Here is a 19,044-nt window from a genome sequence, read left to right as displayed (position 1 = left end):
AATAATATGGAATTAATTGTCCAAAAATGCAAGGTATAAAGTGAGTGAGCATGAAGAGAGCAAGCTAAGAACCTGAGTTTCATCCAGCTTGATGGGTGCCTGTCCCTGTCAGCTGGGTGATTTGAATACATTGCAATGAAAGGTGTCAGTGACTTTAAAGTGCAGTTTTGAATTATATTATAAGTGAACAAGATATCCTATGATAGTGTAATGAGGCTGGTGGGTGTCTGATGCACACTTCTATGGATGTTGGAGAATACTGACCAAGATGGATTACTGGAGAAGCATTCAGTGAGCTGTAGTACGCAGCTGCTTGTGTGTTCCTGTCTGCCTAGTTTGTCACTGTTTAGTTTCTCCCCACTCTTTGGAAAATAGCAACTTGCTATGAGGCAAAATTAGGTGGTGATGAGATGTTAATACATGTGACTAGGCTACTCGCGTTATTCTCACCTCTCTATTAAATATCTGGGTGGAAATTCAGACATTTTTTCCCCTTGATGTTAAGCATTACATTTTTTTTCTGATTTGTTTTGTACATTTTTCCAGCTAACTCACCATTGTCTACGTCTTTCATGGACAGAGAAGATTTTGCCCATTGACTTTATTTTGCCCTGCCTGTTACACAATATAAATAGTCTCTAGTCATCCTTACCACCGTGGGTTCTGATTCACAATGGGAAGATAGGCCAAACTTCAGTTTAATGTGGATCAATTGGAAGGTATCTTTTATTTTCCATTGTGGTCTGTTTGATTATCTCTTCAGCTCTATGATTAATAGCTGAAAATATGTTGCTGGTTAAAGCACAGCAGGCCAGGCAGCATCCAAGGAACAGGAAATTCGATGTTTCGGGCAAAAGCCCTTCATCAGGAATGAGGAAAATGTGTCCAGCAGGCCAAGATAAAAGGTAGGGAGGAGGGACACCTCTGGGACACCCGGACCAACCAACCCAACCACCCCGTGGCTCAACACTTTAACTCTCCCTCCCACTCCACCAAGGACATGCAGGTCCTTGGACGACTCCATTGCCAGAACATAACAACACAACGGTTGGAGGAAGAGCGCCTCATCTTCCGCCTGGGAACCCTCCAACCACAAGGGATGAACTCAGATTTCTCCAGTTTCCTCATTTCCCCTCCCCCCACCTTGTCTCAGTCGATTTCTTCGAACTCAGCACCGCCCTCCTAACCTGCAATTTTCTTCCTGACCTCTTCGCCCCCACCCCACTCCAGCCTATCACCCTCACCTTGACCTCCTTCCACCTATCACATCTCCATCACCCCTCCCCCAAGTCCCTCCTCCCTACCTTTTATCTTAGCCTGCTGAACACATCTTCCTCATTCCTGATGAAGGGCTTTTGCCCGAAATGTCGAATTTCCTGTTCCTTGGATGCTGCCTGACCTGCTGTGCTTTAACCAGCAACACATTTTCAGCTCTGATCTCCAGCATCTGCAGACCTCACTTTTTACTCTATGATTAATAGTCCAAGCTGAAATTAGAGATTGTGTGAATACCAAATTTCAGTTGAGGAATGGTTTCCACAGAGCACCAGATGTTTCAGAATTAATTTTTACTTTTCTACAAAAACTGTAAATCTGTGATTGTTTATGGCCAAGTCTCTACCCTTGATTTTTTGTATTATGTTTTTTGCCTTGGGCTCTTGCCATATCTAATTGAAGCCATTTGGCCCAGATGTCCAGAGTCCCTTCATTTGAGTCTATGTATGGAATAGAAACCTTTAGACTTGATTAGCCAGAGTTTAATTTGCACAGAGATAGAATGAGGAACTCATAGCATTGGTCAGGTTCAATCTCTGCCCTCCATAAGATTCATGTGACCAAATCATGGACAAAAAAACAATCCTCCAGTCTATCAAGCCTGTCCCAAAGAATTACAATGACTAGTGCATCGAAATGTACACACATTCCCACCTACTCTGAAAGTTATGCAACCTCCTGGGAGAAGCCAAAACACTATAATCTAGTCTGGTGACAGAGGTGGGATTAGTTGTGAGAAAGTGTGGAAACACGTTTCTGAGCCTATATGAATGTTTGAATCAAGTAAAGATCACTTGGGAACTGTTTCATGTCATCCGACACCCCTCTTTTTGTATCAGATGGCCACCATTGCAGCCAGAAATAAGTACAAATCTTGCTTGAAGGGATTTAGCAAGTCAGCATCTGCCACACCAATCAGCAGACTGTTCAATGGGCCCACTGTTTTATGCTGAAAACCAATATCTGATATCTAACCCAGTTCTGACCTTGCATAACTTTAAATTATAATCCTTAGTTCTCCCTAGCATACTTACTTAAAACAAACTGTTGATTGAACACACCCTTTTCTCAGCATCTTTTTGGACACATGCACATTGGTCAAAGTAACATTGCTGCTCTGATAACTGATATTTGTTTCTAAGACAGAAATGCCTCTTTCCTATTTCTATTACCAGACAAATTTATTCATTGAGATATATGACAAATGGTGTCTAAACATTAGTAATCATTGCAGAATTTATCAATGAGCTTCATTGCCACAAAGCTGTGGGAAAAATCTGGTCGAATGAATAACATGTTGTATTTAGATTCTTTGCATAAATAACTACATTGACCTTCCAAGCAATTCTTTTATGAATGGAAATATGCCATTTTCAAACCTAGTAGCCTATTCAATTAATGAAAAGGGATCAGTTCAGATGTTTTCACCTAAATGTTCTAATGTACACAGCATGATTTCCTTTTCAAAATATGAAGAATTTTCTGCATAATTATGCCATTACACAATAATTTGCTTCATTTCTATTTTAAATGTGAGGTGAATTTGAACCTTTATGCAACATCTGGAATGAAAAATAGCCTTTGATTAAAAAGCAAGAAATATTTCTAAATATCATTTCTCATCACTTTTGTCCTCTTCACTCTACCAAAAATCTGAAGTAGTTTTAAGCTTCTCTGTCTGAGACACCCTCTACAAAGACTGATGCATGCCTCACAGCAACTGTTCATAATTCAGGGCAAAAAAGAGGGGTCTTAACAGTCTCTTCATTTTGATAACCATGTTCAAATCAAACATTTATTTAAAAAACAGCAGCAAAAGTAATGTGCTTGTCAGTCAAATAATGTCAAAAATGATGCGTATCTTGACAACCTTCTTGTCACGACTTACCTGGAAGGATTGCGCTGATAATGATGCTGCACTGTTCCAAAAACTGCCATAAAATCCCAATATAACCACCAAAACGATCAGTTTGCCTGCCTGACTGCTCAGGACAAAAGCAAACTCATCCCAGGCTTTGTCAGTAGCAGAAACAAAACCTATTTATTGGAATACACTACTTTCATTTTAATTGTTCTTGTTAAAGTTATTTCTAATCTGGTGCAATATAAACTCTATCCCCTTAAAACCCAAATACACAGAATCACAATTAAGAAAGAGAAAAGACAAGCTATTTAACACATATACTATGGGTAGTAAAATAAGGTAGACAGGGTAAGCAACTTGAAGATCAAACGTGCAGAGCACAATGTGGAAATTTATTTTCTCTCAGTACTTTTAATTTTTAATTAAATTTTAAGGTGGTGATTGTTTGTGATGGATGAATGAGTGGATTTTGGCCTTTTCCTGGAATTCTTTCTTTTAAATTTTCTTGTTTTTTTTTTAATGTGTTGCTGGAAAAGCGCAGCAGGTCAGGCAGCATCCAAGGAACGGGAGAATCGACGTTTCGGGCATAAACCCTTCTTCAGGAAGAAGGGCTTATGCCTGAAACGTCAAATCTCCTGTTCCTTGGATTCTGCCTGACCTGCTGTGCTTTTCCAGCAACACATTTTTAGCTCTGATCTCCAGCATCTGATGACCTCACTTTCTCCTCCTCGTTTTTTTTTTAATGTTTTTTTTCTTATATTGGGAAGTTGGAATAGAATAGGATATCCTTTATTGTCATGTGTACTCCACTACAGAAGTACAAGAGTACAGCGAAAAGTTTTTACAATAGCTGCCTCTAATGGCGCCATCTTGGGTACAAGTACCTAGATACAAATAATCTGATACAAAAGTGGATTAAAAGGAAAAATAGTAGCATTATTTAGTGTCTAAAAGAATAAGTTAAGTAAGATAGTTATAACATAGTTAAAGGATTGACTTTACAGTCTGGTAAAGAATTTCAGGTTGACATTACACCAGTCCACTTGCACTAGGCACCAGTTCAACAACTGTCCCGCTCCACTCCAAGCCTCCAGTCCACTCCACACTGGCACTCAGCTGCACCAAGGTAAGTTGCGCTGCTCCGGGACTCTGAACTTCTCACAGACCTCCAGGTCTCATTTTCCCTCGAATTGCTCCAGAGTCTGTTTCTACACACTTCTCCAGGACCCGTTTCCCCTCTGGTTGCTCTGGGTCATGCTTCGCGTACTGCTGCCTCCAGGCAAATGAGAGAGAGAGAGAGATGGACGCTGTCAGTTTGTATGTTCTGGAAATTTCTTTCCTTTGCTCTGCTACCTGTGACTACTTAACATTCTATATCTCAACCAACTTTGAAGGCTGGTGTGGCAGAATTGCCTTAACACACAAGTTTTTGTGTGCTGCTCAGACTCGAATACTCTCTTTCACTGCTCCAAACTGAGCAGTGTTGCACAGCTCAGCAATATGCAAACACTTGGTTTTCAAGCTGCAAAACTCTCCTGTTTTTTTTTCAGCTGTATCAGTCAAACTTTCATTCCAATATATAGTCGCAAAAAAAGCACTTTCTTTCCAATGTATAGTTCAAAAAAGAAAACGTATCATGGAGTCATAGAATCCTCCAGCACAGAGACAGGCCCTTTGGCCTAAAATGGTCCATGCTGATCAAAACGTCCATCCACACTAACCCCATTTCCTGCACATAGCCCGTATCCTTCGAATCCTTTCCTGTCCATGTGGTCTCTAATCTTCATAGATCTGGATTCCTCTTCAATCTCATGGTGTAAAGAAATATCGTAAACTAATTTTAAGCCTCCAGAGAATGCTAGTGCATACATATGGGATTCTTTGATAGGCTGTCATTTTAAACTTTTCAGTAAAATAGGCGTTGTTTAATTCCTGGATTCTATATCGAGAGATCATTTTGTTATGGTGATCAACTGTTTTTAAAATGCTGTGTTTAGGCAAGACCAAATTCCAGAAAAGTCTATAGTTGAAAGATCGTCAATCTAAAATCATTCAAATCTAAAAAGGTACAAGCAATTTAGAAGAAAATAAGCCAAAAAAAGCTTCCATGTTCCATGTTTTACTAACAGAAAGCTATTCTGGTGCAGCAAACCGGTTCTTTATTCTTACTGAACAAACCAAAGCTGGTAGGAGCATTGCAGTCTGTCTAGTAATCACATCCCAAATCACCATGTCTGTTTCACATTTAGAACAATGTCAGGATAGGGTAACCATGTTGCTTGTAATTTCAATGATTTTGGAATATTTCATTCACACAATGCTTTTTACAAAACGTTGTGTTTTGTCCATTGAAGGTTAGGAAATAAAACCGACTTAGAAGCATATGAATCAGGCATGTGTAGGTTAGGTGCATTAGTTAGGGGTAAATGTAAAGTAATAGGATAGGGGAATGGTTCTGGGTGGGTTGCTGTTCAGAGGGTTGGTGTGGATGTGTTGTGCCTAATGATCTATTTTCACACTGTAGAGGTTTTATGATTATCAAATGTATATGTTTATGTTGATGATACTAGCTTGCTTTATTAAATTTGATGAATATGTTGGGTTTTAGTGGAAATTAACAAACTCATTTCATAAAAGATATCAACAATACTTGAAATATGGACCAAATGCTAGAGAATTTACTAATGCACTGATCCTTCTTGAGTCATTTAGACAACTTTCATTTAAACTGAATCATTTTTGTTATCCAGAGATGTACTTAATCCTGGCACAAGGGAAATTCAGTTCCATTTTATTCTTTGTTCACACATTGTAATGCATGCATGAGACTTGGCAGTGATTAATTGATACAATGAGTGTCACAGAATACATGTCTGCAAAGGGTGCATGATAAGTAAAGTTAAACCTACTTCCAGCATGTCACTAGATTTGGTGTAGTATGCTGGTTATGTTTCTCCACCACCCTAACAGCACTGAGACCAACTGAACATCTGATTAATGTTTCTTCCCACTTAATGTAACTACAGACTCATGGTTTACATTGAGATGTTTGCAATGAGGTGTTGTCAATGCAGACCTCAGTCATAGTCACATGAGCTTGCATAACAAATGTTGTTACTACTGAAAAGTTCTGTTGTTTACAAAGTTTTGTAAAAAGCATTGTTTAAATGAAACATTCCAAAATCATTGAAATTACAAGCAACATGGTTACCCTATCCTGATATTGTTCTAAATGTGAAACAGACATGGTGATTTGGGATGTGATTACTAGACAGGCTGCAATGCTCCTACCAGCTTTGGTTTGTTCAGTAAGAATAAAGAACTTGTTTGTTGTTTCTATTGCTTAAGAAACTTAATCTGCTAAATAAGAAACTTGGGCCATTTGTATGCTTGTCAAAAATAACTATTGAAATTTGAATTTTTTTTGACAAGCCCACAAAATAGTCTGCTCCATTACTTTGGAAGTTGTTTACTCATTACATTAATTACCTGGCTGTGAGATTTGTCTTTTTCCCTGGAAGTAATAATTATGTTTCTTAATTTCAATTGCCAGATTTGGTATTAATCGGCGGTCCCCTGGGTCAGTTGATCGTCTGAGCTTTAATGACGGTGGCGGAAGTGGTAAATCCACACCTATCTGGCAAAGAAGTGAAGATAGCAGCATGGAGAAAACCACAGCCGGTTTGTATGGTGTTGAATTTATGCTGAATCAGACTTTAGATAAGTATAAATCACTTATCAATTAAGAAGTGTCATGTCATTCCAAATTATTTGCTATATGCTTTATGTAACTAATTACTTTGAGATTATCCTGACATACATTCTTCAAATTTAAATACAGATCTCCTAGTTCTATTCCAGACTCTCAAATCATCCTGATATGTTTTAGTATAGCTGGCTTTAGAATTGTTTTGGTTCAACTGCAGTGACAAATGTAATACAGAGATGTTCCTGGAATTTCTTTTTTCATAAAGTTATGCAAATTTGCAGTAATGGAAGACAAATGACCTTCACATCCTTAGTTTGTTTGCTCTTCTCAAATTTATGACTTCACACTTGGTTAAAATCAACAGCATTTGCCACTCATTGACCCACCTACTTAGTCCATTGAAATTTTCTTACAGTTCACAACATCATTCCTTAAAATCGCAGCCAACATATCACCTAACATGATAAATGCCTGCAGACTCTACGGAGGGTTGATGTGGACTTGTTGGGCCTAATTGTCTGTTTCCACACTGCAGGGATTCTATGAAATTCGATGAAATGAATCCCAAGTTAAAGCACAAGGAATTTCCAAAAGATTCATACTAAAACTGAGGATAAGAACTTTTTTTTGCATGCCTCATTCCATGCTTTCCACATCACTTAGACAATATGAACATTTATCTAACAGTTTAAAGACAGAAAATACTAAAAATATACAGTACCAAGTTTTTAAAAAGCTAATATTTTGATTATAAATTACTTTTTTGGCAAATGCACAGAAAGGGAATGAACCAAGCTGGAACTGGAAATCACAGTAAGTCAATTAGCTGATCACTGCAATCAAGAAGCTATGAACATAATGTACTTAATCAAAGAGTAAACAGGAGAAGATGACAAATCCTAAAATTTGTTTCAAAAAAATTAATTGGTTGGAAATGTTCAACAGGTTGTCGGCACCATAGGCTAAAGACAAGTGAATGTTTTAAGGCGGTTTCAAATGCCTTTGGTAATTTTGCCAGAAAATTTATATCAGTTGATTCGATAAAGCATAACTTGATATGTTTCTTTCCACTTCTGTGGTAAAGACCTAAAACCACAGTCTTTATTTGCAAATATAGAGAATGGAATTCTTTGATTTTAAAACCAAGCATTATGATGAAATTACTGAGCTTATTTCCACGAAGTAATAATTTTGGATTGTGGTTACCAACTGAATTGAATGTTTAAATTCATTTTGGAAGTGAATATCATGTTTTTCTTATTTTAAATTTTTTTGTGAATGGCTGTATTAAGAAGTTTGGTGATATAAAGCTCCAAAGGGAACTGAGTCAATGAGTGTAAACTCCTGTCCAAAACTGCAGTAGGTCATGGTACTTAGTTTAAATAATGGTATTGTGTTTCGATTCAAAGAAGTCCCAGTAATCTATTCTGCTTCTGAATAGTCTATACACCTTATGTTCATTATATCTGCTCTGTTGCTGCTTTATTCCTCAACTTCTATCAAATATTGACTTTTTCCTGAACTAGTTCTTTCTCTCCACTTTTACTCAATGTTTCTGTGTGTCTCCCAGCTACAACCACACGATTCACCTCACTCATATAACCCACATTGTAACATTTCCAGTGTTTTCCCTTCAAGCTAGACATTTTTATTTGTAATCACTTGTATAGCTGCCATGAAAATCTATTAATAATTGCCAGTGTCACTTTTTTTCATTCAATTGTTCGCGTTTATTTGCCAGTCAATACTCCTACTTCTCATCATGTCAGCTGTCCATTTATTCATGGCACAGTAATTTGATTGAATTTTGAATATCTCAATTAACAATGATATTTAAACTTATTTATTAGATGTAACTAGGCATTGGGAAGCTTTGGCTGTTCCATGAAAGAAAAAACAATATTGGACTGAAAATAAAGTAATTTTATTTATGTCTCCACAGATACTGCCAGGTCTGCTAAGTTTTTCATGCACTTACTGTTTTATTTCTGATATTCAGCATCTGTAGTATTTTATTTTTACTGCTCTAAGCAAAGACTGAATTTCTTTGGTGTGCTTGTACAAATGAGATGGTGCCCTGTTGATAATGTTACTTGATTAATAACCCACATTTCCAGGCTGATGTTCTGGAGATTGAGTTCAAATTCCAACATGGTTCTGATAAAATTGAATTGTTAATAAATCTGGAACATAAAGATTATGTCAGTAATGGTGACATAATCATTGGTTGTTGTAAAATCTCATCTTGTTCACTGTTCTACTTTTAAAGGAAGTAATTCTGTCATTCTTGTCCAGTCTGGCTGACATTATTCTGGACCCACAGCAATGTGGATGACTCTTAATTGCCCTCTAAGATGGAATAGCAAGCTACCTAGTTCAATAATAATAAGGGTGGACAACAAATGTTAGCCTTCCCAGTGACAAATGAAACAATGTTTCAAAAATTTGCAATCCAGTCCCTAATGGGGAATAAAAGATGCTTGTTTGTTTTCTGTTTAGAACTCAGGGAGCCTTTTTCAATCAGAAGAACTTCAGGAAATTGATGAGGTATTGCTGCTTTGAAAGTGGGCAGATAAATTCAGGAACTTTGACATCTCTGATGAGAATACAACCGAATTTATCTGTAAGCTTACTAAACAGACTGCTCACAATGTTGATGTCATGTCTGATGCTGAGACGAACTTCACAACCACAAATCCTCTCCTCAACAAAAATACCCGACTTCCACTTCCCTCATGTCATCTGAGTCCACTTTTCCTTTCCTGTTAAAGACCCTATTCCTGTTTTTGTTCTCTTTCGACTTGATCATTCTGATGCTTTCCTGGGTTTTTTCCCATCTTCATTCTTTTGCAAACCTAAGCTCATCCAAAACTCTGCTTTTTATATCTTAATTTATACTGATGTATCATCACCCATGATCCCAGAGCTCACTGACCTTCATTGGTTCCTGGTTTGCCGATACTTAAAGTTTTTAAAAAGTTGCCCTTGGTTCAACCACAATGGCCTTGTCACTACCTATCTATGTAACTTTCTCCAGCTCCACCAGCCTTTGAGACCAACATGGTCTTTCAATCTTGGTCTCTTGTACTCTCTAACTTTAATTGTGGTGGCTGTGTCTTAAGCTGCCTCAGCTTTAAGCTCTGGGAATTCCTCCCTAATCCAATTTAAGTTAGTCTTTAAAATCTACCTCATCGATCAATCTTTTAGTCATTTGTTCTAATCTCTCTATGTGGTAAGTATAAAACTTTGTTTAACATGTTCTGTGAAGCATCTTGAATGTTTTAGGACATTAGAGTGTCCTCGTGTCAATTTTGTTTCAAGATCCTTTCTTGAGAATTTCTCGAGCTACTTTTTGATTTTAGTGCTACCTTTTGGTTTTCAAGGCTTCGTTTTTCATTTTCAGAAGCTCCATTATTAAGTGGTACAATTGTGTAGTAAGATTACCCTTTACATCTGTGGTAATGTAAGGGGCATTTAAATTTGTACAAAATCAGAATTTGATAAATTCATCAATATCCTCAATAATCATCATCACTCCACTACACTTAAATGCATACCACACAAGAAAAATATTAACTCCTAGAAACTGCGGTATTTGAATTTCCTCAAGACAACAGGCATAAGTTAACAACAAATATTTTCTTTTGAATATCTAACACACTTCTGTACATAATAAGCAATTCATCTTAAAATCTTTCTGTGGACAAATGAGTTAACAGTGAAATCATTGCATGTTTATCTTTCTAAGGAAGTCACTGCTTTCCACGTAATTCATTGTTTGTGAAATGCTTGGAAATGTATTATGCATAGATGAAAACCCTTATGAAATAAACTAGTCTTGCTCATCTAAGAAACAGCGCTCATTACATTCGGATCTACTACATTTTCCCCGGATTAATCTTAGTAGTTCCTGAAACTTTGCAGCCTTAACTTAGAGACTCCATATTAATTTGCAAGGAATTCATTATGTCATTGACTTCAAATTTACTAAATATTCTTTTGCTGAAATGTTAAAGCTGCTGTCTTCCCTTTTTAGCCATATGTTAACCTGCCTTCACTCCCCTGACCTGGCAGTCTCACTGCTGGACCCTTTCAAGACCCATGCCGTTTTGGAATGCCTTATTGGGAACAATTATTAGGTTGTCTCGTAGTTTAAAAGAAAAGAGTAGGGGACAATGTAGATGTCTTAGGTGTGGTTATTGAAGTAGGAAGGACCTAATGCAGTTCACTAATTGTCAATCTGTATTATGTTTGAGAAATTAAACTTATTTTAAGAATGTTTAAACAGGTGGCAAGATGAGTTTTAATTGATCAATTTCACAGTATTCAGTAATAACGTGATACTCTGTGAACAGACTACTTGCTATGAAGTTTCATATTTAAGTTTGAGTGATGAAAGTTGTGCAGTTGGTGGAGTGATTTTTGTGACATTTCTAAGCTTGGAAGGTTGGACTTTTATTTGAAGTACAAATTTAATAAGACACTGAGTGCTAAAACACACCAGAATTCTGAACAGAGTCATACAGCCTGGAAACCGACCCTTCAGTCCAACCAGTCCATGCTGACAGTGTCTCCAAACTAAACCAGTCACACCTGCCCACGCTTAGCCACTATCCCTCCAAACCTTTCTTATTCATGAACTTATCCAAATGTCTTTTAAACATTAACTGTACCTGCATTCATTACATTCTTTGACAGTTCATTCCACACATGAACCACACTGTGTAAAACAAAAATCAATTGCCCCTCATGACCTCTTTAAATCTTTCTCTTTTCACCTTAAAATATATGTCCCCTAGTTTTGAACTCTCCCAACCTAGGGAAAAGGCCTTCTCTATGCCCTTCAGGACTTAATAAACCTTAATAAGGTCACTCCTCAACCTTCTACACTCCAGTTATAGAAGACCCAGCCTTTGTATCTATATTTGTATCTCAAACTCTCTATCCTGGCAACATCCTGATAAATCTCTTTTGAAACCTCCCCAGTTTATTAATATCCCTTTTAGGGTGACCAGAACTGCACACATTACTCCAATAGGGGCCTCACTAATGAGCTGTACAACCTCAATATGGTGTCCCAAAGATCTGAGCAGTGACAGCAAGCGTGCTAAACACCTCTAACTGCCCTTCTACCTGTGATGCGCATTTTAAGGAATTATGTACTTGAACTTCTAGGTTTCTTTGTTCTACAACAATACCCAGGACCCTACCATTAACTGTATAAGTCCTGTTCTTGTTTGTATTACCAAAATGTAATAGCTCACATTTATCCATATTAAACTCCATCTGTCACTCCTCAGCCTTTTGATCCAATTAATAAAGATCTATGTGCAATCCTAGATAACCTTCACTGTCCATTGTATCAATTCTGATGTCATCTGCAAACTTATTAGCCAATCCTCTTCATTCTTATCCAAGTCATTTATATAAATGGCAAACCAAAGTGGACCTAATACAGATCCCTGTGGATCAATCTGAAAAACAACTCTCCACCATTACCCTCTGTCCCCTGCTATAAAGCCAATTTTGCATCCACTTGGCAAGCTCACTCTGAATCCTCATGTGATCTAACTTATTCCAAATTTTTGAAATTCTAATTTTGCCAAAAGGCCTTGACCTGATTTTTATTTTAAATGAGTTTCTAGTTGCATGTAGTGTTCTCATGTCCTTGTTCTTTATCTTGTTACTTTTTCTTTCCCCTGACCCACCATCTGCTATTTCTGTGAAAACCTGTCATTATCATGTGTATCAAATTGCAGTGTTTTCGACAGGATATAGTTTAGCTCTGAAGATTCATGGTAATTGTGATGACAATAATGAATGTAAAAACGCCCATCCTCCTGCTGCGTATCCACGGCCATCAAAGTAGCTCCTGCAACACCCAGGAACTAATGACGCAAGTTTATTCTTTTAAACTAGGCTCAATTGAGCAAAGTCATCATGTCACTTGCTAACTTGTACAGCTGATACTAAAATCCAGCAAAGTGTATGTGTAAAAGAAAAACCATTTCAGTTTTTACCATCTGTCCTGTTGCATTGCTGTGAAACAATGCTTTTTAATTATGTCAATTGGACAATTGTTCTTCAAAGTCCAGTCTGTAATTGTAGATTAGGTCTTGTAATGTAGTTCCTAAATATCTGTCTTTATGATAATTGTTGAAAAGTAAAGCATGTGGCTGAAGCTTACCATTTTGCACTCATGAAAACAAAGACAAAAATGCCAAATTTCAAACTTACAAACAATGAAACTAGAAAGGAAAGAATGCTGATTGGTTGGTAAGTTGACTGAATGGCAAAGGCATTCCCAGGGGCCTATCTAAGCTTCCAGGTAATTCAAAAATGGTGCAAGGCTTGAACATGTTCCATTTGTTTTTAAAAACAAAGGGACCTTGCTAATGAATGTATGTGACTTGTAGCAAGCGTAAAGGCTCCTACATTGAACTCGACTGATTATCTTACATTTGTTTGTGTAACAGTTAGCATATTTAGGATTGTTCAGCCAATGTGAATTTGCATTAGCAGTGGAGACATTTTGTTTTCATTTTTTCAACTACAGACTGGTTGAGTATGTTTTGTATGCCTCCAATTACAAACATCCAAACCATGGCACCATCTCAGCTAATAAAGAGTTGATTAACATCGATCTCTGTAATATAGGGTGTAGTGATCTTTTTAAATTTTCTTGTATTTGCCACGATGAGTGCAAAATGGAAGATTTTGGCAAATGTCTTTATTCAGCATCATTATGCTTAGTAAACAAGATGTCTACGGGAGAAGCTCCATGGTTTGAGCCCAAACTGCACTGAAGCATCATTCTTGAAAGAATGAGTGATTTCATATCTGTCCTAAAAAGTAGTCAACATCCAGTGTTTGCAGCTTTGTTTCCTTTGTCTCTTGATTTTTGGCAATTCTAATTTAATAAATTTTGATCATTTGTGATATGAAGTCATTTCAGAAGATGAGATATATTGACTCAAAATGTTAAATCTATTTCTCTCTTCACAAATGCTGCCCATCCTGTTGAGTTTCTGCAGCATTTTGATTTCATTTCTGAAACAAGAGCACTTTCCTTTGGTCCAGTTTCAGTTTGTATCATCTTTAGTACCACAATGAATAAGGCATTCATTGATTTGCTAACTTTTTGTTATTATTGCACAGAGTTCTCATGAGATAGTTTGAAAGGACCTAGCGATTTATGCACTGAGTTGATATTTCTTTTTAATTTTGTTTTGAGATAATTATATACTACAACATTCACATTTGACTAACCTCCCAGCAATGTTATTCCAAAAGGCACAGACAGGTACCAAACTCCTGCAGAGTGAAGTGTGGTTTATGTGGACATCTTGACAAAAATGCTTCATGTTAGCAAAACATGTAGTATTTCAGCAAAAATAATTCACCACTGTTGTCTTGTGGGTATTTCACATTTCTCATTCTGAAGCTTGATGTGTTAAGTGGAATGAAGCATTTGTTACAGTGGTCAGGCAGGCACTTGTGTTCTGGAAAGTTATCTTTTCTTGGATTGCTTTGTTTCATGTAGAAACTTCCACACTTGGAAAACTAATTTGTCCTCCTGTTTCACCCATGACACCCATGTCTCCCTAGCACGAGAACTAATTAATATACTTTAGTGCTTTAGGAATAACCTTTTGGGGTATAGTATTCAGACTAATCAGGCTTATCATTGGACCTGATTAGAGAAATCTTTCCTTTTGTATTTACTTGTGAACTATAAGTTATTGATACTGACTGCCTCACTACATCAAATAAATTTTGGCCTAATAATAAATCCCAATATCTTATTTGCTTCTTTCATCACCACCACCAAAAGCTTTGCTGCAATCATCTTTAGCTGAAAATGTGTTGCTGGAAAAGCACAGCAGGTCAGGCAGCATCCAAGGAGCAGGACCTGCTGCGCTTTTCCAGCAACACATTTTCAGCTCTGATCTCCAGCATCTGCAGTCCTCACTTTCTCCTGCAATCATCTTTAATATATGAGCTGAAACCTGCAGCCAGACATTTTGCAGCCCATGCACTTTATTTTCATGTAAATTTAGCCATTTCAGTAATATTTCGTACCATGTTTACAACTTGGGCATTTTGGTGATTTGAATCCTGTCTATTGGTGGAATTGGATGCTCTACAAGTCTGTGACTGTGAAATATTGTGTGTGTGTGTGTGTGTGTGTGTGTGTGTGTGTTATGTGACTTCAAATACTTCATGCACTCACTTTTATTGCAAGCTGTCAACAAGTGCTTTTTGAAATTAGGCCAGGATATGTTCAGTTCCCAGAATATACACACAGATTTATGCTGAGCTGCATTGATAATCTGATCATTTGAACAATGCCACCTGTTGATTAATTACAGATGGTTTCGACAGACTTCATTCTGCCTAACAATGGAACCTGGAATACTAGAAATATTAACTTTCTAAGTTTCATGGTTCAGGTTAAATTCTTGTTGCAAATTAATGATAGTTGTGGTCCTTCAAATAATTGTAATTACAAAATTAAAAATCACACAACACCAGGTTATAATCCAGTAGGTTTAATTGGAAGCACACTAGCTTTTGGAACGATGCTCCTTCATCAGCTGATAGTGGAGGGCTCAATCCTAACACAGAATTTATAGCAAAAATTTACAGTGTGATGTAACTGAAATTATACATTGAAAAATTGATTGTCTGTTTCAATGTATAATTTCAGTTACATCACACTGTAAATTTTTGCTATAAACTCTGTGTTAGGATTGAACCCTCCACTATCACCTGATGAAGGAGCATCGCTCCGAAAGCTAGTGTGCTTCCAATTAAACCTGTTGGACTATAACCTGGTGTTGTGAGATTTTTAGCTTTTGTACACTCCAGTCCAACACCGGCATCTCCAAATTGTAATTACAGTTTCAGATGCTGTACTTAATGGACCTGTGGAAAATGTATACTCAGCAGCTTTTTGGGTATTGTAAATCCTAGAAGTAGAAATTAGGTCAAAAGTTTCATGTCATACAGGAGTGCTAGTAAAGTTTGGATAGATAATGGTTGTGATCAACGTAGAAACAGTAAGCTTTAGGTTCCTCTCTAACAGCCAATTCAGCACTTTTTATTCAGTAGCAGATAAGGAACCACATCTCATAGTGATGGTAAGCAATGTAGTCATAGCGTTTATATTTTGTGTCACTTGACTGGCTCAGGCTACATGCTGCTAAGATTTATCTGACAGAAAACGTACGAGTTTAAACGGACTGTCAGAATAGTGTCTGTTGCCTGTTATTTTATCTCCTGACCGACAAATAATCCTGTTCGTTGTCTACTTGCACTTCACCTTGCAAATTATGGTTATAGTGAAACTCAAACCCATTACTTCTTGCAGGATTAGAATGTATATTCATTTCAATTTCTATTTTTGTGTGTGTTTTTTTTTAAAAAGCATAGTCAGATTCAAAATTTGTTTGTACTTATCTGAAGAGAGTTTAAACCTATTTTCTGTCATGGATTTATTATGCAGAAAACTGCTACTAACTGCATTTTAAAATGATTCCATTGATTAAAGCATTGGAAAGTGCAGTTTTAGTTGTTTTGAGGAACACCAAACATCATCAGCTTCCAAAATAAATTAAAAATGAACCATTTAAATTTCAAAGTAGATGTTATAATTCTTCTGGATTCCATTTTCAGACCAAATGAAGTCAGTTAAAACCCTCTGTAATTAATATCTGGCTTGTTTGTAAATAATAGAAATCTAATCTGCTTGAAAATGGTATTGAAATTGTGTTTCAGAACCAACCTGGCATATCCCATCTGTGTCGAAGGTAACATCTGCACTTCGAGAGAGCCCCAATGGGAGGCTGATGAGACAGGATGTTGTCGGCCACATTTCTCCTAACAAACATGGGCAGGTAAAGAATTTTAAATTTATCGGCCTATTTGTTTTGTCTATGTTTCAGTGTATCTGGGCAGATTCATTCTTTTCAGTTAATGTTCTTGACGTAGAGAAATCCAAATGCTTGGAATATTCCGATTAAAGATGATTTGTTCAGCTGGGTGTTTGCACATGCAAGCACCTTTTAAAGAAAGAGTTGCATTACACCTTACTGCTAAACATTTTCCTTGGGACCTCTTTTCAAACTGAACTTGGGTACTGCATAAATTACAAACTGTTCAAAAAGTGTAGTGCTTTGTGATTTTGTTTGTTGTCTCTGCCTTTATTGCAAATTAAAGAACTCTGAAGCAAAGACATCAGCTTAGATTCTGCTACAGCTTTTGACATGGCATAATGGAGAGAGAATGATTTTGAGAAGAGGTGGGTAGTGGTAAAGGGACCCTGAAGTTACAATAACAGAGATGGGTTTTCCTTTCAGAAGAGAGACAGAAAAATAGTTGTAGAAAAGCATTCCCAAACGTAAGTGCATGGTGATTAACTATCAAAGGCAAAACAAGTAAAAATGTGTAAACCTGGAGGAGTGGAGAAAATTGGTTGGAAGCATAAAATCTGAGAATTGAAATAATTGTTCAAGATACATCCATTTTCAAGTGAAGGCTACGTTGAATTCCTGTGAACAAGAGAAGCAAAGATCCAGGAAAGTAAAACTGAAGAAAAGTATAAAGTTAGGAAGCATAGCCCTATGATTAAAATAAAATATCTTGATGTTAGTACTCAAGGAGTTAAATTATTTAAACGTTGTCAAGTTTGTTTTCAGTTACGAGGTCTGCCTCTCGTTTTGTCTTCCCCACTGCTCTTTTCTCTCGACCTTCGCCATCATCCCTCTTCCTTCATTCCAAACATAGAAACCCAAATAGCTAACTTTTCCATGCCCAAGTGGCATTAAATGTCAAGCAGACATTTGAGTACATGCATTTATTTGATTTCTTAAGTCAAACTCCCACAGTTGAATCAAGCCTATGAAAAATGAATGTTTTTGCATGGCCAAATAACATTACTGAGTCAGTCATTAGAATATTTCTGTGGGAACAATTCTTTAAAATCACTTCCTCGTGCTATTGAAGTAAACCAGTTGGCAATTGTGTAGTCACAGCCTTGTGCTCTCAATGGAGTAAACATGACATGGCCAGAAAAGGGTCACACTGAGGATCTGTGTTTAATAAGAAGAATATATTCAATAAAAAGAGCATGGCAAATAGTCATTGTGTCACCATTTATCATGAAGTCTGGTTAACGCACAAATGTTTGTGTGAATCAAATACACTTAGTACTGGCAGGTTCTCCATTTTTATCTTAGTGTGGGGACTGGCAACATTATCAGCAAGCAAGCTACCCACCATCACCAATGAGAGCCCACTGGATCAAGTTCCAATTGGGAATTTAAGTAGTCACCCATCCCCTACCTGTCTGAGCTGACACTGGCAGTTACTATGAGCAGTAACTCTTCAGACACTGCAAGCTGTGCAAAAGCACCAAAGAAGAATCCACTTATCTAAACTTGTGAGGAGGGTCGAGAAAAGTGGGTGTTTTTCAGCTGCCACCCAAACTGTGCTCCTGATCACCCCAGTGATTGGGCAAATGACTGGGGATTGCTTAGTTCAGTTGGATGGACAGCTCGTTTATGATTTGGAGTGACAGCAATAATACAGATTCCGCTCTGTCTCTCGCACTCTGTCTCTCGCGCTCTGTCCCTCTCCATCCTTCTTTTGTGCTGTTGCCCATCCCTTAATTCTGGAGGTGCAGAGAAGGGAACAGATGTCTGATGCCAACTTCCATAATTATTTGCCTTTCTGGCACTCAATATTGTACAGCGCAAGTTCATTTGCTATGAAGGGCAGTTGTTTATAGTGATGAAGTTAAGGTACAGCTATGATGCATGGACACTTGATTCAATGTACTGCTCACTGGGCAAATGATGTAGTGCAATCTGCTATTTCACAACAAATTACTATACTTGTGTAATGGGATAATGTAATGGTATTTGAGGCCTCCACATTTATAATTTTACATTTCAAATCCAGGTGGTGGTGAAATGCATATGTTATGAGTGGAGCTAAACAGAGGATAGTTCACAAATAACATTTACACTTTCCACGTCTAGCAACAAACCATTCCTATTCAACCACAAACTTTGTATCTGGTGCTCGCGTGGAGGAAGATTTAAGTTTGCTACACTGAAATAGTCCCCTGCAAAGAAACTTGCAGGAACACCAAATTTAAGCGAGAATTAACCGATGAAAATCACTAAGCTCA

The 19,044-nt window shown here is 37.3% G+C and overlaps 1 protein-coding gene across 5 annotated transcripts in view; it reads left to right on the top strand.

Annotated features, from left to right (window-relative positions):
* Positions 1–19,044, top strand: part of sipa1l1 (signal-induced proliferation-associated 1 like 1) — a 370,728-nt gene that overhangs the window by 306,735 nt on the left and 44,949 nt on the right. For all 5 annotated transcript variants that reach the window (XM_060828818.1, XM_060828813.1, XM_060828816.1 and 2 more), the window contains 2 exons: positions 6,693–6,820; positions 16,629–16,747. In XM_060828818.1, coding sequence (XP_060684801.1) covers positions 6,693–6,820; positions 16,629–16,747 — 247 coding nt within the window. The remainder of the gene's footprint in view (positions 1–6,692; positions 6,821–16,628; positions 16,748–19,044) is intronic.

This window comes from Hemiscyllium ocellatum, chromosome 8 (assembly GCF_020745735.1).
Source record: "Hemiscyllium ocellatum isolate sHemOce1 chromosome 8, sHemOce1.pat.X.cur, whole genome shotgun sequence".
Taxonomy (NCBI): domain Eukaryota; kingdom Metazoa; phylum Chordata; class Chondrichthyes; order Orectolobiformes; family Hemiscylliidae; genus Hemiscyllium; species Hemiscyllium ocellatum.
Note: the sequence above shows the minus strand (reverse complement) of the source record. Positions and strands in the feature narration are given on the sequence as shown.